Source organism: Pogona vitticeps, chromosome 1 (genome assembly GCF_051106095.1).
Source record: "Pogona vitticeps strain Pit_001003342236 chromosome 1, PviZW2.1, whole genome shotgun sequence".
NCBI lineage: Eukaryota > Metazoa > Chordata > Lepidosauria > Squamata > Agamidae > Pogona > Pogona vitticeps.
In genome coordinates, this window is record NC_135783.1 from 302305782 (window position 1) to 302329634 (window position 23853).

At 39.8% G+C, this 23853-nt stretch overlaps 1 protein-coding gene across 2 annotated transcripts in view; it reads left to right on the plus strand.

Moving 5' to 3' along the window:
* INO80 (INO80 complex ATPase subunit) overlaps window positions 1-23853 on the plus strand; it is an 85162-nt gene that overhangs the window by 47922 nt on the left and 13387 nt on the right. For both annotated transcript variants that reach the window (XM_020793730.3, XM_072986257.2), the window contains exons 26-31: window positions 7778-8003; window positions 13521-13648; window positions 18302-18396; window positions 20939-21011; window positions 22692-22850; window positions 23595-23697. In XM_020793730.3, the coding sequence (XP_020649389.2) occupies window positions 7778-8003; window positions 13521-13648; window positions 18302-18396; window positions 20939-21011; window positions 22692-22850; window positions 23595-23697 (784 nt within the window). The remainder of the gene's footprint in view (window positions 1-7777; window positions 8004-13520; window positions 13649-18301; window positions 18397-20938; window positions 21012-22691; window positions 22851-23594; window positions 23698-23853) is intronic.

Below are 23853 nucleotides of genomic sequence, written 5' to 3' on the forward strand. Positions count from 1 at the left end.
GACACTGCCACATGTTGAGTGAGAGGGAAAGGACATTTCAATTGAGGTTACCCCCCCCACCTAACATTTCTGAGGGTTTTTAAAAAATTGCAATGGCAAAGACTATAAATCACCTTGAGTTTGCAAGCCTCTGCTCAAGTACTGATAGTCAAACATGCAAATGCCAGATAGAGGCACGCTGGACAGATATGACCTTATATGACTCCCATAGGAATTTTATGTAGCCAGAAGCTTCAAATACTTAGCATCGTTAAAATACACTATAATCATTAGATTACTAGTTCTCAGTATGTCTTGCAGTCTCTGTGGCCAGAATCATATTGTATGACAGTCATAGGACCAGGTATGTGACCAGGTTAAATAGCTGCAACTCAGCTCTGTGACTTTTGTGATTTCATTTGCTCTAGAGTAAAATCCCAACAGGATTCTGGTCCATGAATAAAATTTGATAACAAGGCTCAGTAGAAGTATTATATAATCCTATTAAAAGGGGTGTTTTGCCTACTCTTTTTATTTTTATTTTTATAGCTCAATAAAGTAAACAAGCCTTTTGGTCTCCTGCAGAAAGTAATTGTTTGCTAACATAATGAGGGAGCCTTGATCTACTGCGTATGACCTCACAAGTACAGTGTACCATCTGCTGTCAGAAAGCCCTCTCCACCCTGAATGTGCCTGAAAGTTGTCTGGCAAGATAACCACAAGTTAAGACATCTGCTTTCAGTTAGTTTGAACTCCTCGGTATCATCTCAACTAGTTGTTTAAGAGTGGTAGCAGAGCAATAAATCTTTTCTCTATATAGAGGGTAATAAGAGCAGTTGCCATATAGAAGCAGGCAAGGAGCTGTCAAGTCTTATCACAGAGCCATACATATGTTCCATTCCTGGTTTATATTTGTTTTAGTAATGATACATCTGTGGGTATTATATCAGATGGTTGGCATATGAAAAATATGATAAGCAGCTTGCTGTGGAATGCCTCGCCTCTTGCCATCCTTAGTTTCCTCAAAGTTTAGGTAAAGTGTAATTTGCAGACAGTGGCAGATTCCATCATAACCTAAAAGTGAAATAGCCATTATAAAGGCTTACTTGGTGATAGTTTTAATTAAAATGTGTTATAGTTCAAAGATCTCAACACATAATATGGATTATAAATTCTAATTCTATAGTGCTTATAAACTATTGAGGATTTAATTGTGTAACAGCATCTGGGGGATACGGAAGGTAGCTTTGTACAATTCTGTTTTCACTAATTTCCTGAATACCTGGAAGGAAGGAGTCTGATGTATCTCAGCTGGAAGGTTGTTTCAGAGATTGTAGGCCCCTACTGAAAAGGCCTGGTTGCTTGTCTTTTGGCTTCCCTTAGTGTGGCCACTTTTAACAAAATGAATTGGGAGGAGTGGTTGAAACAGGCAGTTGATTTCTGAGAGAGGCATTCCAGCAGCTATCAAGGTCCTAAACCTTAAGGGCTTTATAGGTTGTTACCAGCATGTTGCATTGAGCACAGTAAGTAACTGACAGGGTGAGCCAAGGTTGGTCAAATATGATTGAATCTCCTAGTCCTAGAAATTAGTTTGGCCACTGCATTTTGGACCTGCTGAAGTTTTTGTACTGTTTTCAGGGGCAACCCTGCATAAAGGGCATTACAGTCATCTACTTTTGAGCTCAGCAATGCACAAAACACTTTCTTATCCAAGTAAGGTATAACTAGGCAATCAACTGGAGTTGATAAAACACTCTCCTGACCACAATCAATATTTGAGCCTCCATAGAGAGTGCCAGGTGCAAGAATGCTCCCAAGCTGTGAACCTGATCCTTCAGGGGAAGTATAACCCTTTCAAGGTCAGGTAAGTTTCTCTCTGACCGGTCTGATGAGCCTCCCAAAAGTAGGATCTCTGACTAATCTGGATTTAGTTTATTGGATCTCATCCAGTCCATTATTGATGCTAGGCAGCACTCAAGGACCTGTACAGCATCCCCTGCAGATGAAGCAAAGGAGAGATAGCATACTAGTGACAGTGAATCCCAAACCTCTATATTACTTCCCCAAGTGGCTTCTTGTAGATGTTAAGGAGCATTGAGGAAGCATGGCAATGCATTCCATTATACTGCTAAAGATATTCCTCCTGTTCTTGCATGCATAGAGGAGATTGCTTCACTCATAACATTTAATAATAATTTTCTAGGAGAGAGATTTGCCCTACACTTGTTCTATATAAGTACATAAGGAGAGATTAATTATAATCAGTGGTTATAAGTTGTACAGCTCTCCCTGTTGTTTTCACGGCATTTTATGTCCACTTTGTTCATTATTTAGCAGTGACAGGAAAACTCCATGGACTTGCTGTTAAAGAAAGATAAGAGAGTACTATAGATTATTACAAAAGGCCATCCCCTTTGCGTCCTTATCTTGAGACCATTCAAGCATTCATTAATTTCAAGAGGCAGCTCTTTGGCTCACATTTTACTCCATCCAGATAGCAACAGAGATTAAAATGATGGAGATAGTCCAAAACAGCTAGTTTGGTATAAAGCTTAGATTCCTGTGTTGGCACTGCTTCTTTCTTTGGCTGGATGGTTCATAATAAAGTTGATAGTAGGGAAGGTGGTGTACACAGGAAGATAAACTGAAACCTCCAGCTTTATAAATATGGAAATGAAATTTCGCTATTAGTTTGATGATCAAACTAAAGGACAGTACAGTGTTTCTTTCTTTATTGTATCAGAGTGTTACACAATTTAAAATTATGGCCATATATTAAATATAGGTAAAATTAAAATGTTCAGATAATTAGGTAAAATGTTAAGGTAATTAGATTATTTTGACCAGAAGGAGGCTACTTCAATAGCATTACCTCAGCTATTTGCTAAATCTTCTTTTGTAGAGGTGGTGGGGCATAAATTGCATGCACGTTAAGTGTTGCATTGATTGCATTGAATTTCTCCAGTCACAGAAAAGTTGTCCTTTATTCAAGAAGCCCCATTTTACTTATTATCTGATCTTCTTACTTTTCTTCAAAGTCTATTAAATGACTTCCAGATGGCCCAGCCAGAATTTTGTCCTGGTTTGAGAGACACTCTTTGGCACTCATCCATTTAGCAAGGTGTGTTATTTTTGCTCTCAATAGGTTCAGCTTTGCCTTTTCTGGTTTAATATTTAGAGATGTGTGCAGAAAACTTTCCCTTGATTTTAGCCATTGGCTAGGGAGTTGGTGTCCATGAAGTGGATGGATTTATTTCATTCGTTATATGGTTATCAACTCACAATGTTCTTCCAGAGGAGCAGTGCCAGCTAGATAATAGAAGTGCAGTGTTTAAAAAGTGTAGCAAAAAAACTCATTTATTCAATTCAAATGTGTGCGTATATTGTAATTTTCTCATGAGGATTTCTGAAATACGCCCACATGTCAGACGACTTCAGGGCATGGTAGACAGAATCCTAACAGCAGTTATGAATTGCAAGTGCTTCATAGACAGAGCAGTGTACAACTGTGCCAGCAGAATCCAGGTTGCAGTTACACTAGCCACAGAACACCCCATTAAAAACAGTGGGGCACGGAGTAGTAAATATCCCATCAGATAGTTGGTGAAAAAAGACAAACAACCAGGATGTGATCATTTAAACATCTTATATAAGAGAGTAGCCCCCTTCCACTGCAGTTGGTGTCTTGGAACGGGAGAACAGTAAAGGCTAGCAAAAGTTTTTATTTCCCTTTTATTTGGAAAAAGGAAAAAGGGCTCTTCTGGCAGCAGTTGTCTTAAGGTTAGGACCAGGACATTGCAAATAAATAAATACTACATAACAATAATTATATTTATTGCACAGGTGCATGAGGATCTAGGCTTAATTTTTATGCTACAAAAAATAAGTAGAAAATCCTCTTTAAACAAAGCCACAACCTATGTAGTATCACTTGTTGACATTTAAAACAGTTACTTTTTAAATATATTCTGTTATATTATGGAAATATGAGTAGTGGCCTTGTGAGTCTGCTGCTCAGAAATAATTCTCTGTTTACTCAATGTAATATAAAATTGGAACTGCAGAGCTGGAAGGGGCCCTATTTGTGTGTATTTCTTTTCTAAAAATTCTAGGGTGTAGGCCATAGATTGTAAGGCTGTGTATATTAGAAGAGAATTTCTGTAATGGAAGTTATCATAGAATAGCTGTGTGCTTTTTGCATTTTTGTTCCCTTTGGCCCCTTCTCACTTTAGTCCGCAAACCACTAGTATTGAGAGCCATGGTGGTACTGTATAATGCTTGCAGTGCTGGATTGGGCTTTAGGGGCATCTAGGCCTAAGTCAGTACTGTACCATGAAATCTACCAAAAAACTCTGAGCCAATTACCATATTTTTCAGTGTATAAAATGACACTTTCCCCTAAAATAATTAGAGGAAATATTGAGGGTTGTTTTACACACGGAACGCAGCAGCAGGAAGCAGACTGAGGTAAAGAAGAAGCCACGCTCGGCCACCTCTCACCCCCTCCAGCAGTTGTCTCCTTGCGATCGGGTGGCAGTCAATGGGCAGTCACGAGAAGCGGCCAAGCCTGGCTGCTTCTTTGCCTCAGTCTTAAATTAAACAGAACGGGGCGGGACCCCCACAGGTGCGCGCACGCACACAAACACACACACGGGGGTCCAGCAACCTTCCTCTCAGCCCCCCTCAAAAAAAGGCACACTCAGCAGCAGCAGCTACCCCCAACACGATAGAGGAGCAAATTTTGCGGCTGAAACAGGAGGAGGAGGAGGAGGAGGAGGAGGAGAAAGTGTTGCCGGGCGCTGAGGCAGCCGCTGGCCAGGCTGGTGCTGGGGGTGCCAAGAGAGCCAGAGGGTCGCATCCCTGGAAGAGGCGGTGTTGGCGGCAGCTGTTGTTGGTGGCGGCTTGGAGCTGCTCTTTGAGAATGGGCTGGGAGCGAGTGTCGCTCTCAGGCATCGCGTGACAGCAGCTCGGGTACTCAGGGAAAAGGGCCGGCAGCACGCTCACCAGCTCTCCCCAAGACAGTGCCTCTTGGACCCTCCATCTGGAACTGCAGCCTGCCAGCCGGTAGACAGGCAGGCTGGCAGGCTGAAGTTCCGGATGGAGGGTCCAAGAGGCACTGTCTTGGGAGAGAGCCGGTGAGCGAGGGGAGGCTTTTTTTTACTCTTGACAGCAGAGGACGGGTGGGTGCTTAGGGGGGTGGCAAGGTGGGGGCCACAAACTATCATCCGGTGGGCCACAGTTGGCCCATGGGCCATGTGTTTGAGACCCCTGATCTAGTGGTTAGACTTTTCTTTCATATTTGACTAGCAAAATGTTTGCATCACTATATATGTGTTAATCAGCTTATCTATGTGAGAAACTATTTGCCTTCTCCAAAAAACTGTTAAGATTTTCACTGTGGCAACACTATCTGCATTTCCATTCCCATCTATCACTGTTTTCTAGTATGTATCTGAATAATCTGTCTGCTAAGGCTTTGCTCCATTCATTTGATAAAGTGAGATGCAGCTAGTTCACACTTACGCCAAATAAAGCGTGTCAGTCCTCAGGGGGCAGCAGCATTTTTTGTTGTTGTTGCATTATGGATTCACTTGAGATGGCATTTTCAGAAGTATTTTGCTGGAAGATGAATCAGTGAACATTAAGGTGAAAATATTGTCACCTATAGTTTCACTGAATAAAGTGACTAGAAAGGTCAGAGCCCAAGTCTGTTACAGAATTTTTGAAGGGGTGGTCCAGAAGAAACATCTTGACCAACCAGCAGGGGTGCAGTATCCAGTGAGCATTTCTGGTAAAGATAGGATGAGAGCCATGATTTTTGCACATACCTCTTTGAACCTTTTTATGCCGTGCTACTACTTATACCTGTTGCAACTGCATTCTCATTGACAAAATGCTTTTATCAAACCATAATGTTTATCCAGCTTTTCTACAGTATCATTTACCAGTTAAATTTGTCCTCATTTTTCTTTTGTCAAACCTTCCTCTCTCTCTATTGTTTTCTAATAGATTTCAAACTCTCTAGTTAAGAATCATGTTACATCTAGATACTTTCCTTCTAGTTGAGTGCCTGAAAACATGCAATAGTTGGAGTATCAGCTCCCATAAGAAATTTATTTATTTATTTATTTATTTATTTATTTATCTATCTATCTATCTATCTATCTATCTATCTATCTATCTATCTATCTATCTATCTATCTATCTATCTATCTATCTATCTATCTATCTATCTATCTATCTATCTATCTATCTATCTATCTATCTATCTATCTATCTATCTATCTATCTATCTATCTATCTATCTATCTATACCGAAGTCTACTCTGGACAGCTAAGAATAATGTATAAAAATAAAAATAATATAATAAAATAAAGACAACAATAATAATATAATTCAAGATGGCAAAAGTAATTAGGTGATGACAAGCGGGAAAGCTTGTCTAAAGAGCCAGGTCTTAAGTTTGCTCTTAAAAACACCCACTGAGGGAGCCAGACAGATCTCTGCAGGCAGACTGTTCCAGAGGTGAGGGGCCACAGCGGAGAAGGCCCGGTTTCTTGGTCTTTCTCTCTGGGCCTCCCTTGGCATTAGGCCCATCAGCCGCCCGCCTTGGCTTTTACGAGTGATTCAGGTAGATCTAGGTGGGAGGAGGCGTTCTGCTAGATATCAAAGTCCTAAACCATTTAGGGCTTTATATGTCATAATTAACACCTTGAAATCATTGCAGAAATGAACCGGCAGCCAAAGAAAGGCAGCCAGAGTGGAGGAAATATGCTGATATTTTCTCACCGCAGTGAGAAGTCTGGCTGCCATATTCTGTACCATTTGAAGCTTCTGCATAAATCTCAAAAGTAGCCCTCATGGAGCACATTACAGTAGAATGCATTCTGTTGTTGCTTAGTGCTGAGAGAGCCATTTGTTTGTTGTTGTTTAGTTGTTTAGTCGTGTCCGACTCTTGGTGACCCCATGGACCGGAGAACTCCAGGCCCTCCTGTCTTCCACTGCCTCCCAGAGTTGGGTCAAATTCATATTGGTAGTTTTGATGACACTGTCCAACCATTTTGTCGTCTGTTGTCCCTTTCTCCTCTTGCCTTCACTCTTTCCCAACATCAAAGTCTTTTCCAGGGAGATTTCTCTTCTCATGAGATGGCCAAAGTACTGAAGTCTCAACTTCAGGATCTGTCCTTCCAGTGAGCACTCAGGATTGATTTCCTTCAACATTGATAGGTTTGATCTCCTTGCAGTCCAGGAGACTCTCAAGAGTCTCCTCCAGCACCACAATTCAAAAGTACAAATTCTTCGGCCGTCAGCCTTCTTTATGGTCCAGCTGTCACGTCCATAAATTTCTACTGGAAAAACAATAGCTTTGACTATGCGGACCTTTGTCGGCAAGGTGAACTCTTTGCTTTTTAGGATGCTGTCTAGGTTTGTCATCGCTTTCCTCCCAAGAAGCAGGTGTCTTTTAGTTTCATGGCTGCTGTCACCATCTGCAGTGATCATGGAGCCCAAGAATGTAAAATCTGTCACTGCCGTAGAGCAGATTACAAAGCCATAATCTTTCACCTGATGTCTGTAAAACCCATTTATTTATTTAATTAAAATATTACCTGCCTATCCCTTCTCCTTTAAAAAGGATCCATGACTTGCTTCTTACAGTGTTTGAAGATTTTGGAGACTACTTGTGTCTTTTCATATCTTGTTTCAGCATTGTATTCCTGAAAGAAGATGATTTATTGCTGGTCTCATCAGAGATTTCCAACATGAGCTGGAATATAATTTTATTCTTTTAATCCACAGGTAACAGCTGTGCCATTGGATTTCTATTGCAATGATCGAAGTGCAGAATATGAGCGTAAGGCACTTAAAGAAGGAGGAAGCCTTGAAGCTAAGCAATGTTTATTGTATGGAACACCTGAACTAGCAGCAGGCTGGCTGAAACGATGCTTTCAGTTTTTCCCTGAACATCCAGGAGGCCTCATGGCGGTCAGACCTCAAAATGGCTGGTCTTTCATCAGAATACCAGGTAGGTTCAGTCCTAGTGCTTCACATGCTTGTTTTTATGCCCCCCCCCCGGCTTCTTCCTGCTATATCATTGTAAGTAATGCATATTATGGAAGACTTTCTCCAAAAAGTGGGAAACAAACTATCAAGCTCCATGTGTGTATGTGTTTTTTCACACATCCAATGCTCTACATTTATTTTATTCATTCATTCATTCATTCATTCATTCATTCATTCATTTATTTATTCATTTATTCATTTATTTATTTATTTATTTATTTATTTATTTATTTATTTATTTATTTATTTATTTATTTATTTATTTATTTATTTATTTATTTATTTATACATACCCCGCCTATTTAGTCATTTCGACCACTCTAGGCGGCTTACAACATAAGGATAACAAGTTCTTTAAAAATTTATAACAATTAATTAATTAAATGATTCTATAAGATGGGAAAAATAAAAATAAATCAAATAAAGAGAGAAAAAAGGAAAGAGGACAGGAATTAACTGGAAGGGAAGGCCTGCCTATACATCCATGTTTTTAGTTGGTTCTTAAAGGCACCCAGCGAGGGTGCAGCGCGAATCTCCGGAGGTAGGTTATTCCAGAGACGAGGAGCCACCACCGAGAAAGCCCGGTTTCTAGTTCTTTCTTTCCGGGCCTCCCTCAGCGTCAGGCTCCTCAGCCTCACCTCCTGGCTCGCGCGGGTGACACGGGTAGAACTAGTTGGGAGTAAGCGTTCCGCCAAGTATCGAGGTCCTAAACCGTTTAGGGCTTTATATATAAGCATTAACACTTTGAAGTCAATGCGGAAACGGATGGGCAGCCAGTGCAGCATGGCCAGAGTAGGAGAGATATGTTGGTATTTTCTCACTCCAGTAAGGAGTCTGGCCGCCGCATTCTGCACCACTTGAAGTTTCCGCATCAGCTTCAAAGGAAGCCCCACGTAGAGCGTTACAGTAGTCTAATCTAGAAATTACGAGCGCAAGTACTAAGGTAGTGAGCGCCCCCGTGTCTAGGCAAGGTCGCAGCCAGGCAATCCGCCAAAGGTGGAAAAAGGCGGTACGGACTACTGGTGCCACCTGCGTTTCCATGGTGAGCATCGGGTCCAGGTGTACCCCCAGGCTGCGGATCCCACTCTTCGCGGCCAGGGCCACCACCCCCCAAACATGAGGGAGTTTCCCAAACATGAGGGAGTTTCCCAAGCCACCATCCACAGGGCCACCCACCCTCAGAACTTCCGTCTTGTCCGGGTTCAGCCTCAGCCCGTTCTCCTGCATCCACTGCTGTACGGCCCCCAGGCAGTGCTGGAGTGACAGGACGGCATCACCTGCAGTTGGTGAAAAGGAAATATAGAGCTGGGTGTCATCAGCATATTGATGGCACGATGCTCCACATCCCCTGATGACCCCACCCAGCGGCCTCATATAGATGTTAAACAGCATTGGGGAGATGATTGACCCCTGTGGAACCCCATAATTGAGACTCCATGGGGCCGAAATACTCTCCCCAAGCTGCACTCTCTGGGGGCGGTCCTCCAAGAAGGAACGGAGCCAGGCTAGAGCCAAGCCACTGATACCCAACTCAGAGAGCCTCCCCAGGAGGATACCGTGGTCGATGGTATCGAAGGCCGCTGAGATGTCGAGGAGGACCAACAAAGAAATTTTACCGCTGTCGGCCTCCCTCAACAAGTCATCGTACAGGGTGACCAATGCAGTCTCTGTACCGTGGCATGGCCTGAAGCCCGACTGAAAAGGATCCAGGGCATCTGTTTCATCCAGATGTGCTTGAAGCTGGTCAGCAACCACCCTCTCGACTACTTTGCTCATGAAAGAAATATTGGCGACGGGCCTATAATTGCCAGTTTAGTCTGCCGCCAAATTAGGTTTCTTTCTTATGGGATATACCATCCCATTAGTGCCAAAGCACCATTCTGGGCAATTTACAAAGGATTAAAAACAAATCTTCACAACAAAACACTAAACTATAACACAAAATAGCAACAATACGCCAAGAGCATTAAAAAAATTTCACTAACAAATTGTCACAGGAAAGCAGAACTGGAAGTGAAGCGCTCAAAGGGGTTCAGATTGAAAAACCTCCATGAAAGGAAGTATTTTCAGCTGTTTCTTAAAAGGATATAGGGAAGGGGGCAGGCATAGCTCTGCTGGGAACTAGTTCCATAGTCTTGGTGCCACCACAGAGAAAGCCTTGCCTTTGAACTTCTCTCAGGATGGCTACCCAGAAGAGCCTGGCCTGAGATGATCTGGTGGGTCAGACAGATGACACTGGGGAAAGAAGCGTAATATCGTTCCAAACTGTGATTGGCTTTATATGTGAGTGTCAAAACCTTGAACCTGATCTGGGACACAATGGGTAACCAGTGGAGACTGTCCAGAACTGGAGTGATGCAATTAAATTTGCTCGCACTGACAACCAGTTTAGCTGCCACATTCTGGGCCCTCTGTAGTCTCCATGCAGCCCCACATAGAGAGCATTGCAGTAGTCAGTGCAGGAGATCACCAGTGCCTGCACCAATGTCCTGAGGGAGCCCTTGTCAAGGTACATTGGACAATAAGCCTAAACTGGTTGAAGGCCGATATGGGCATTGTCCTGTTCCTATAGTTAGTAGATTTTTGTTGCTATTGGGGCTGCCTTAGTAAGATCTTTTCTAATGGGAGCGGCTGAAGTAGTTCTCTAGGATTCTGCTGTTTTCCCAGCTCTAACAGTTGAACCTCTAAAAGTGTGCACCTCATCTTTAGTAGTATTTATGCATTTAAATGCTTACAGATGAATACTAAAGTACCTTGCAGTATATAGCTTGTCATTTTTAGTGTAATAATTAATACTTATTTTTGTGCCAAAACTATACCCACAGCAGCATGCAGAATGAAATACATAATAAGAAAACCTTAAATACATTATAAACTTGTCAGAAATAAATGGGAATACTAGGTATATCAGATAAACTATATCTTATGTGGTTTTAGCTTCTGTAACATACTCTGGTGCTGTCCCAATGGATTGCCTTGCCACCACTGCTGCTAAAATCATGCAACCCCAGCTGCTTTCACTTAAACTTTCTGCCCATACTGGGAGCCACATGATAAGATACATAAAGAGGAAGGATTATATTTTCGCATGCCACAGCTGTCAAGGTTGGTTTTGAACTTTTGGGAATGTCCTCTAGGACAATTCTTCTAGTATTTCTTTAAATTAAAGAACAGACATCCTCATGACTTTTACATCAGTGCAAGACAGTCTGTTGTGAAGTAAATTAGATGTAGGGGAGTCTTCAACAGTACCTCTGTTTTCACCTGGAAAGTATTGAATCTTATGTACTCCTTTTTCCTTGAATGTTTGAGAGTTGTTTTTACATCTCAGAATTCAAGTTGAAAATTTGACCTTTGCAGTAGGAGAAAATGAAAGTGATGGGGAAAGGGGGTGCATGTTGTTTGCTTTGTTTTAGAAAGTAAATAAAAATTGAAGGAGGAATTCAATACAGAATTAATTTCAGACCACAAAGTTACAGTGAGATGGATATATAACTGAACAGCAAAACAGCTGCTGTTGCAGTTACCTCTCTTCTCTCAGACCCTCTGTTCCCTGCTGTGATCACTGTGGGAATCTCTTGAGGGTGTTCCTGTTCTTTGAAAGAAAAATGGTTTTAGATTAAATGGCAGGAAGTGTCTGAGTTCTTTTTGCATCGATAAAGAGCACAGTCTTTGCAAACTGTTTACTGTGAGAGCTAGCTCCTCACTGACCCCGTCATGCCTTGGGGAAAGAGGCAGTTGCTGACAGATTCACCTCATTTACTGTCTGTTTTAGTATTACCCTAGGGAAATTTTCATTTTCACCTGTGAGAGCTAAGATTAAATCATGTTCTTCAGGGGGGAAAATACACAACCGAATAACTAATCTCTTTTAGCTGTTATTTCGACTGCCTGTTTCTTCCACAGTCAATTTACACTCATAGCACTCCCTCATTTACTAATGGAGCTCAGTTAAGGCTGACTAAAAACAGTTTTTTGTTTGAGTGAAATGAAGCCAATTTGATCCTGGCACAAATCTATGGCAGATTTCCCTCTTCTTTTAGGTAATCTATGGAAAGCAAAAAGAAAAAGGGGACAAAAATAATGATTAACTGGTGCTTAATCATGTATGAATCTTTAACATCGTCTACTATTTTGTACTGTAGAGCAGGGGTCCCCAACCCCTGGTTCATGACCCAGCACCGGTCTGTGGCCTAGGCAGGAGCGCACTGCAGATGCAGATCTCGTGTCCCGCGCATGCGTGAGCATGTCACACACACCCCAACCGGTCCATTGTTGGGAAAAGGTTGGGGACCACTGCTGTAGAGAACCAAGGAAGGAGGGTTGAGATGAAGGATGTCCGCTGTTGCATCCTGCCCAAAGATTTTTTATAAATATTTATCCCCTCACTAGATAGATTAGTGGCTTTCCATTTGATGGGCAGGGTAGAAATATGAATGAATGAATGAATGAATGAATGAATGAATGAATGAATGAATGAATGAATTCCTGTTTCTGCTCTAAAATGGAGAACTGATGTGCCTTAGTATAGTGCTAAGCATAGTTCTAAATAAGGTAGGCAGGCCTCAAAAATATGTGTTGCTTTCATATTTCGTTGCACTTGTTTTACTAATGGCAGTCCTTTTATCCCCATTAGGGTCCACTAGAACAAGCCATGTCTTCTGAATGTTTCTGTGTTCCTTAATCTTGTATGAACTATATGAACTGCTAGTGACAGCTCATACAGTTTGGAACAGATTTGGCAATATGAAATGAGATGATTGGGGGGAGAATTTTAAGAAAAGAAAGAGAAGAAATGCATTACCTAAAATTCTGTTTTGATATAAAATTCAGCATTGCTGACTATGCATAGAATAAATACAAGTATAATTTTAGTCTTAACTTGATAGAACAGAGATACAAACCAGGTGGAGGAAGTAGTTAAGAGATTCTCAAGCTTCTTGAAGTAGCATGAAACAAATGAAAGCAAAGCAAGTAGAATTTACAACATGAGCTTCCTGACAACTAGTGTATTCTTTTAGAACTTTGGCATAGTTCATTATTGGTTTGAACTATTTTTTTTTTCTCATCAGCTGACAGTATTCTTCACCCTGAAAACACATGCTACTTTCCTTGAACCTATTTCCTTCATAACTGCGTATCTACTCAATCACTCATAGCATTATGTTTATTCTTTTAAGACCTCAGGCATGTGGTTCGTAACTTTGATCCATCCAGGTGTTGGTCAGATCTGTGTTTACTTCATTTTGCAGGTGCAACAACATCAGATGCCTTCAAATCATTTTCTGAACCATGAGAAAGGGATATTCTTACATCCTTTCATGGATGATATAAGATTGTTCATCCAAGAAAGGCTTAGTTAAAGTTTATAACATTATGTTGGTCAAGAAAGTTCATGTAAAAATGAACTTGCCTTCATGTGCTGCAATAATTCTATGCTATAAATTTTAAGGGTTTTGTAAAACTTCATTTCTTTTAGACAAAGAGAGCCTGATCACAGACAGCGGAAAGCTTTATGCCTTGGACATTTTGTTAACAAGATTGAAATCTCAAGGACACAGAGTTCTTATCTACTCTCAAATGACACGGATGATTGACTTGTTGGAGGTAAGAAGCATATAATCTATATAAAGGGTATCTGACATTTGTGACTAAAGAAATAAAAGGAAACCTATTCTCAACATAAAATAATGATCAATAATATAGTACAGGTACCCAGTGCAGTGTAGTGGATAAAGTGACAGACTAGGACTCGAATTGAGTGCTCACTGGAAGGACAGATCCTGAAGTTGAGACTTCAGTACTTTGGCCATCTCATGAGAAGAGAAATCTCCCTGGAAAAGACTTTGATGTTGGGAAAGAGTGAAGGCAAGAGGAGAAAGGGACAACAGACGACAAAATGGTTGGACAGTGTCATCAAAACTACCAATATGAATTTGACCCAACTCTGGGAGGCAGTGGAAGACAGGAGGGCCTGGCGTGCTCTGGTCCTTGGGGTCACCAAGAGTCTGACACGACTTAACGACTAAACAACAACAAAAGGATCGAAGACCTGCATTTGATTTCCCACTTCACCATGGAAACTTACTAGCAGTGTGGAACTGGTAAAACCACGCCTTAAATAACTCACTTACTTGGGAAGCCCTATTTGAGTGACTATAAATTGGGTCCATTACAACAACATAACAATATAGGACTAATAATCTCTGACTGGTTTGTTTGTCTTTCTCCCAATGAGACGAACAATCATAGTCTTACAGGGCTGAAATAGTTATTTTTCAGTGTTGCTATTGCATTATTCTATCTCTGTTATGAAGACAGAGCTATCCAGCTCCTCTTTATCCCTGCCACTGATGCTATTTCACATCAGTTCAGCCTGAAACTTTTCCTTTTTCATTGTGGGCCCACTGAATGATATTTTAAATATATTGTCCACTGCTTGTGTGTGGCCCTCCCTGCCAAGATTTGGGCCTCCATTGCTTGCGAATACTGTTGATTTTTCCACTATGGTAGTGAACAGAAAAACACAAAATGAGGTGTTCAAGTGTATGCCCTGAAGCCTCCCAGAAACAGATTTCACCTTTAAAATGAAGCACAAGATCTCCCTATGCCTTGTTTTACAGGAAAAGGGAGGCAGCCTTTTATCACCTGCAGCAAGCTAAGCAGCTGCACAGGGGCTTTCTCTGGTTAACTCAGAGAGCCTAGTGCAATATTCCTCCCCCCAAGAAAGTGCCCACCCCTCCTGTGAATAAATATTTGGTTGCCTGGGTTTGGATAATTGAGTAGTATCTATTTTCGAATAACTTTGCCGTCTCCCTGCATTTCTTAGTGGATCATAACAAGATAGAAACATGCGGATGACTAAATTCCTCTGTTGCCTCAGTAACCAGTTTTCTCTAATCAGGACTGATTTCATTATTTTCCAAGACTGGTATTTCTGATGTCATGCTGACCGTGTCAACTGAATAGGCTTAATAGGATAATATTTAAGCAGTTTTAATATAGCTATCTCTCTATGATTACTCATCTTCTTTTTTACTTAAAAAACATAAGATTGCAGTCTGTTCGTGGTTAAAGATTTGAAAACCTTTTGGGTGAGAACTCTTGAACCTTCCAATGTAATTGCTATATGTTGCCATTAACATCCTGAACACTTCATTTGGCATTCATATGCTTGAACTGGAGTTTGTTATTCTGACTCACTAAGTATCTGTTTGAACTATCTGAAATATTGCTATATTATGTAAACTCTTCTACGGTTGTGAACCATTTCAGCCTTCATTTGCTATGAAAGGCAGTATACAGATATTTTTTTCATATTAACAGAATAACTAATATAATACAGTACATAGGGCCCTCATTCTGTTCTTCCCTTATTCAGGCCTACAAACATAGTTTGTCTACTTAAGATAGATTCCAATATACACCATGTTCTGTTTCCTGCCCTAGAAACCCAGGATTCTTTCTAGAGCAGAATTACCGTTCTTGAGGTCTGGAACAGACATAAGAACATAAGAAGAGCCCTGTCCTGCTGGATTAGGCCAGGGACCCATCCATTCCAGCTTCCTGTATCTCACAATGGCCCCACCAGATGCCTCTGGGGGCACACGGGACAACTAGATAGTCTCCTGCTACCACTCCCCTCCATCTAGCATTTTGAAGTACCTCCTTTTAAGCCTGGAGATTATACATCCCCGTCATGGCTTGTAACCTGCAATGGACTTTTCCACCAGGAATCTGTCCAATCCCCCTTTAAAGGCGTCTAGACCAGATGCCATCACCACATCCTGTGGGAAGGAGTTCCACAGACCAACAACACTCTGAGTAAAGAAATCTTTCCTTTTGTCTGTTTTCACTCTCGCAACACTTAATTTGAATGAATGTCCCCTGGTTCTGGTGTTGCTTGAGAGGGAAAAGGGCTTCCCTCTATCCACTTTATCCATCACCTGCAGGCACCTTTTCTCTAGACTAAAGAGCCCCAAACACTCTAGCTTTTCCTCATGAGGGAGGTGCCCTAGCCCAGTCATCATTTTAGTCGCTCTATTCTGCACCTTTTCCAGTTCCACTGTATCTGTTTTGACATAATTCAGGCTTCCTGTGGTTCAGGTTGCCATGTCAGTTGAATAAGCTTCATCATCTGAGAGACTGCAGTAGGGATGGGAATTTTGTTTAAAAACAAAAGGGAAAAACATAAAAGAGGCTATTCTATCACTTTTAAATTCTTTCGCTAATTCCTAAGAACCTCTTAGACATGAAGGATGCACTTTAAATGAAAGAAGGGTATATGGAAATTTAATAGGTTTTTCTGTGTCCTTCCTTCATTAAATTTTTCCTTCACCCCTTGTCTGTCAAGTTACCTGGGAAGTTCTTCAGATGATAAGGTTGTATGGGCAGCCAATCAAATTATCCTGAAGGGTGGAGTGGAAATTTTGAAGGTATAAGGAGCCTGGATTGGTTGAAATGCAGTGAGGAGGAGTGGTACTCTTTCTTTACTTCATCAGCGTGATTGTGCAATTTGTGCTGCTTGCTAAGGATGTTCATGGTGAAAGTTTTTTGAGAGCCAAGAGAGAAGAAAGTAGGCATGGAGCATTCTCAGCTTTTTATTTTTTTTAACTCTTTTTTATATATATTCAAGAGTACTCTGGAACAGAAAACCACTGTGGATTCTTACACAAGCAGTCAGCATGGTAAAAGGGAATTTCCTCTTTGCTGTGTTACATTCATTGCAAAATAGTGAGTTACTGGATGTTAGTAGGTTTTTTGTAGCACCACCACCTCCAAAATGAAACAAACACTGAAATGTTCACCCTGTGCATCTCTAGACTACAGTCCTGGCATATCTTTGTCAGTTTCCACTGGAGCTGAGCAAATGGACCTTGAGAGTATCTGTAAAAAGAACCACAGGTGAATTCCTGAAGTAAATTATCTACTTTCAGTTTCTTCACCAGTGTGCAGGCATCTTGTTTCTGACTTAGCATATTTGCTCCCTCTGCTTAAGTTCTGATAAAGTAATAGCAATAGGTCCTACACTCAGTCAAGTCATGTTTAGAGCAAATCGAAAGCCCATTAAGTATGCTTGGTTTGTAGGATGCAGAAAGGTAAGTTATAGTTATTTTAAGCTGAGGGGAAGAAACCTGTGAGGTTCAAGATGTGGTTTTCAACTAGTGAAGCACTGGAGCCAGTTGCAGTCAAATAGAGAATGTGCCTCAAGGAGTAAATTTATCACAGTCTCTTTTAAGTCCTGTCTACTACCCTAGACCTGTGGTTCTTAACCTTTTTGAAAGAAACGCCCCCTTGAGCCATTGAGGAAGTTATCATCGCCCCCCTCCCCGCAGTGATTTCTTTCTTTCTTTCTTTCTTTCTTTCTTTCTTTCTTTCATTTATTTATTTATTTATTTATTTATTTATCTATCTATCTATTTATTTATTTATTTAAGACACTTAAATCCAATGACCCCTGAAAACAAAATTAAATTCCAAGAAAATGAAATGCCCCCAAAAAGTAACATTTAATGATTTAGTTGCAAGTGAATTTTAAGACGCAAAAAGAAATATAAAAAGGGCATAAAAACAAATGCGGGAACTAAAAATTCCAAGACAAAAAGTCTGAAGCTAAATTTAAATTGGAGGAAAATATATATTCATGCACACTGTAAAAAGGTTGCAGCCATCTTCACAGGTTTGGCTTGCTCCAGCGCCCCCCTACCGCCCCCTTCTGCTTCAGAGCCCCCACGCCGCCCCTTTTCGTTCTACCGCCCCCCTGAAAAATGAAATCGCCCCCTGGGGGGCATTATCACCCAGGTTAAGAACCACTGCCCTAGACTATTACATTCCACCTGAATGGAAAAGTAATGATAAAAAACGAATAATTTTACATGCTGCTGAAACCCTGCTATATTTGCTGTCCTGCTGAATCATTTTTGGGTGTATTATGCTTTAGGATTCGTATAGATTCCCAGGGCTGTTCGTGCATACTGGAAATTGCCCTTTGAAATGAAACTTTGGAATTCTCAGGATGCTGCATTCTACCTCTGCTTCCAAATTCTGAATTTGTTCTAAGCAGAAGACTGAAACACAAAACCTTACCCGTTTTTAGTGGAATTACCAGTACGTCAGAATCCAGATAGATGTACAGATGGGAGTGAGATAAACTTTGAAATTCATGTAAAATTATGCAGATAATATTGAATAGACTCTGTTTGAACATGATATGAAATTGTAAGATTGATTTTGTTCTTGTTTCTTGTGTTCTTGATTTAGGAATACATGGTTTACAGGAAGCATACATATATGCGGCTAGATGGCTCATCAAAAATCTCTGAAAGAAGGGATATGGTAGCTGACTTTCAGAACAGGTACGCTTTCTTTTATTGCTATAATGTGTTGAGAAGAAATGCCCAGATTAACAGAATTTTATATTTGTGTTTGGCTTCTTCCATTCCTACTTACAAATATTTGTGCTGAATAGGAAACAGAGGGTTGCCCTTGGTGTTTCATTTGCACACTAGAGGTCAGATTCAAATTTAGATGCATGCAGCTGGACTGTTGAAGAAGACTGCCTCATCTGTCTTCCCATTGGTATCCTTTTAATCTACCCAGAAAATGCCATGCAAGAAGGCTAGGGAGTGTGTTATATAGTATGGGCATTGATGCAGAGGAGAAATGGCAGAGGGTGTTTCCCTAGAAATCAGTGGGGGCACTTTCTTTCAGTAGAGCTCTTTTGACTGCATATCTATTCCAAGGCCTTTTCTGGCTTTTCCCAAGCCCTGCATTATCATGGCTTCCTGAATACCGAATCAAAAGTTATCAGTGCTAACAGGTTTGCAGGCAAATGGAACCACTGGAAAAGATAAGGGAGGTGTGCTCACTCTGAAGGTTGCTGGAAAAAAACATAGAAGTACATAAAAACATGAATTTTAGAAGACCAGGATTGAGTCTTGTGATAGAATGGAGCATGATCCACAGCCATATAGTGTTAATTCTCAATTGAAAGAGAAATATGCACTATTATGGGGAGAGAAAGTGGAACAACTTGGTTAGTATTATTATTCGAGCCAGCAGATTAAATTATATTATGATATTTTGTTCTATATTTCTCTTGTTTTCTCAATGTTTTATTTCTAAATAGCTCTGCTTATCAGAAAAAAATATTGTGAAGTATTTTTAATGAGGTCTGTCTTCTTAAGATATTTATCTTATAAAATCAATGTATCTCATAAAGTTATAAATAAAATGAGCCAAAACGTTTGTATCATTTATTCTGTGTTCTGCTTCTCGTATGATGCCATACGTTGGTTCTGACATTTCTATGGCATCATACCAGACATATACCATTTCTATGGCATCATACCAGACATATTGGGTAGCCACTTTAGATAATAGAACATGTTGTCTTCTGTTTTCATTTATTACAAAACTTAACATGTTATCTCTGCAGTATATAGTCCAGTTTATGATCATGTGGAGCTTAAGAAGTAGGATGGCATTTGAGAGTGAATTCAGATGGCATTTCTAAACAGTATCAGTATTACCTCATAGCCACACAGTAATTGTGTTCTCATGGCCAAGTAATTAAAGTGTCTAGGGCAAGGTTACATGTATGTTATTAGCGATAATACCTGGATGTTAAACTGTGTGTCTGACACTCAAGTAACATTTATGCAAATATGCATCACCTTTGAAATTTTTGCAATCCTCCAGACAGTTCCTTTAAATTAAGCTGCAGAAAGGCTAGTTCTTTTAGTAATTTTCTTTCAAATATATGTTCCTCCAAACTATTCCTATACAAAGACTGTATGAACTAAACATTCATAGCTATGCTTTGCAGATTTATTTTGCAGTTGTGCAATTAGCTTGAAAAGGTGTAGTTGTACTGCTAGTTTGGATGGTACTTTTATTCTATTGAGGTAGATAAAGTCTAGAAGTTAAAGCTGAAAATGAACATACATAACCATAAGTTCTTGTTTGCTTATCATCACTTTTGTTGTGGGCAGCATTTCCAGTTACTTCTCTTTTTCAACATTTTGGGTTCTATTTTTAGTTAAATGTATGGCCTTATGCTTGTCTGTGCCAGTGAGTTCTCAGACTCATCCTTGCCATTCTTATCCCCGGTTATGACTGCTGATAAAGAATGATCTGGTTATTTTCAGCAAAGTATCAAGAAAGTAATGAGCTAAGAGAATGAAATCTGCAGAAAGACTCCTTCATAGAATCTATAATGGTATCCAAAATGTTGGGTACCATCATAGATTCTGTGGTTACAGAACTTCTCTGTGCATTATGTTTACCTGTGCTCTGGTATGGAGCATGGTCACCACTTGTTGACTCATTCAGAAGCTCTGACTAGGGTTCACCAGAGATCTCACCAGCCCCAGTGCCTTGTTCTGAGAATGTGAGGTGACCACAGAGATCACATATTTCACAGTTGTGTGTCACATGTACTTTATATGGTTTACCAATGCATAGTGACTTGCTTGGTAGAGTTTTCAAAATAAGGTATCAGTGACAAGAAAGCCACAATAGAAGAAAATAAGGTTGCACCAGGCTTGCTTATGCCCCATTAATTTCATAGGATGAATTAATGAGGCACAGCAAAATCATGTGTATGTTTTCTGAGCAATAAGTCCAACTATATTTAATGCGGCTTATTTTCTTAAAATTCCTCCAATGTATTGAATTGCAATTTCAATATGGATCCAGATCTATATGTATTTTTAAATGTATATGACATTTTATGGCCGTTCTCTACTAGACATTTGTAAAACACGAAGTGTTCAGAACAACTGAAACCAACATTAGATTATTAGCTAATGTGAAAAGGTTGTTTGTGTTGAACCATCTGTACTGTTTGTACAGCAACACGTTTCAATTGGATATTCTTTTCCCCTGTCTCTGTAGGAATGATATCTTTGTCTTTTTGTTGAGCACAAGAGCTGGTGGTTTAGGAATTAATCTTACAGCTGCTGATACAGTAAGTAAATAACTTGGTCTGAAAATTCCAGGATAAATGTGAACAGACACCAAAATATGATATACGAACGTGAACAGACACCAAAATACGATATACGATTACATGAAAAAAATGTAAAACTAATGAAATTAACACTGCATTCACTCAGAGTAAGAGATGGTATTGCCTGGCAATACAAAATTACTGTGGTGAGAGCAATAAAATATAAAGGTTCACATTCTTTGCTTTTCTGAGTTGAACTGTTACAGCTGCATTTCACACAATATAGGGGTGTGTGTATGTGTGTTTATCTATCTGTATCTGTGTAGAAGTACCATGATGTAAGAAATACCATTGTTTTATTTCACTGCAAAGACTTAAACTGGCTAGTTGATGGCTGTCTAACACATATATACTTGGAGGAAATGTGTACTATTTGTGCAACATTTTCCAATGTGCCATGTTTTTTCCTGAGAAAAAGGCCTGACCACTAGATGCACTGACTAGATGGGTGCGGTAATTTTTTAAATAAATAAATAAAATCATCACATCATTGAAAATGGTAATATGTAAAGCAGTCCTTAAATTGCTACAATCTTATCCAAACATCTTATTCAAAATGCTCGAACAGTATGTGATTTTAATTTAAACAAGGACCACTAACTTTTATGGCATGTTAATTGTACTGATTCTGTGTCAGACAGCATTGCCTAGGATCTTTTCAGTATATGTTATAATGTCAATTTGCATGAATGATGAAAATGGGAGTTTTAATATATATTGTTATGTAATTTAAAATAATTATTGTGCTCTAGGGAACCTTTAGGCCTGGTGATATATTGGGTAGTTTTGACCATTTCTGAAATACAGCATACCCAGTGCATCTTTTACAAACATATCTATAACTACAGTATGAAAATTTGAAGAGTTTGAAACAGTACTACAATCGAGCAGAAGTATATGAAATACAGATTAAAATAAATATAGGTGCATATATTCTGCAAATACTAAATTTACAATTTAATTAGAGTACTTCATATAATCTCATTAACAAGGATCGTGTTAAGAAATAGAGTGTAATACAATGAAGGTGTTTCAGTCCTATAGACTTTTTTTTTCCAGTAATGGGATATAATATGTATAGACTAAACCAAATGGGAGCCCCAACTCTAGTAAACAAATTGAAATAAGTTGTAATGATTTATTCTTAAGTAGTGTAAATTTGATTGATTTTAATTGATCTTATCTAGTTGGGAGTCACACTGAATTTGGCACACTGTTAGTATGTAATTTTCTTGTAGCAAGATCTGAAAGTAATTATTTAGTCTAAATTTGCTCAGTCCACAGAAATTGCTTTCTCTGCAATGGTGCTTGCTGCAGCTAAATCCACCAGGGTTTTGTCTTCTCTGCCACAGGAACTTTCAGGGGCTTTTGCCTCAGAATCTAACAGCAAATAAAAATACCATTATTCAGCCTTTTAAAGTTGTGCATGAACTATGTGTGTTGTAGATCAGTGATTCTTAACCTTTGTTACTCAGGTGTTTTTGAACTGCAACTCCCAGAAACCCCAGCCAGCAGAGCTGAAGGTGAAGGCTTTTGGGAGTTGCAGTCCAAAAACATCTGAGTAACAAAGGTTAAGAACCAGTGGGTAGATAATTACTTCTGCATTTGTAACTTTTTTTTCCAAATATGCCCTGCCAGGTAATATTCTATGATAGTGACTGGAATCCAACAGTGGATCAGCAGGCCATGGATAGAGCTCACAGGCTGGGTCAGACCAAACAAGTCACTGTCTACCGTTTAATTTGTAAAGGCACCATCGAGGAGCGCATTTTGCAAAGGGCTAAGGAGAAAAGTGAGGTAAGAATAAAAAATGTTGACGATGACATGTGGGAAGAACAAGGACACTATGCTATGATTGTTGAGAAACCAGAGATAGGAAACAAATGGTCTTTTGGGTGTTGCTGGATTTCAACTCCCATCATCTTTCCCACTGACTATATTGTCTAGAGCTTCTTGAAGCTACAGTTATGAGACATCTGGATAGTCACTTGTTCTGCACTCTGTTCCATACAACTATTAAAGGCGTAGGAGCCCTGCCCTCTTTTGCAGGGCATCTGGCTACCCTGCTCAGAAGAACAAGACATAACTTGCTAATGAATAAAACTGTTTGTTGCTAGTTGATTTGATTAACCTACAGTAATTGATCGTGTTCGGGCATATTCACACAGAACATACATTGTCACCCTTATTTGTGGCCCATTTTTGTGATATTGTATTACATGTACAGTATATCTGAATTTGTGTCAGGATATGTCTAATGACTCCGTGGAGTATGTGGGTCAAGCTGCACTATTATTCAAGCATATGGAACTGTTTTTTAAAACAACATTTGAACATCATCTGTTTCACAATCAGTCTAAGTTACTTAAACAGAGCAAACCAGTAACTACTGGGTTTATTATGATACATCCATGGTAATAATTACCAAAACATTTTTAAAGAATACCTTTTTGTACTCCTGAGTGCTTTACCAAAGTACTTCTTCAGTCTATTTCTGCCCCATGATAGGTGAAAGTCTAATGTGGTTTTTTTCCCTTCCAGATTCAAAGGATGGTGATTTCAGGTGGCAATTTCAAACCAGATACATTGAAACCTAAGGAAGTTGTTAGTCTGCTTCTGGATGATGAGGAACTTGAGAAGAAATGTATGTGGAATCAGTATTTCTGTCCAAAATTTCACCAGTTCCAAATGTGTGCACACTTGCTTGTTTTGTTTCACTTCACAAAGTGAAACCGATGAAGAAATGTTTAAAGACAGTGAACGTATTTGTATTCAAGCTCAATTTTGTTTTCCATTGGCT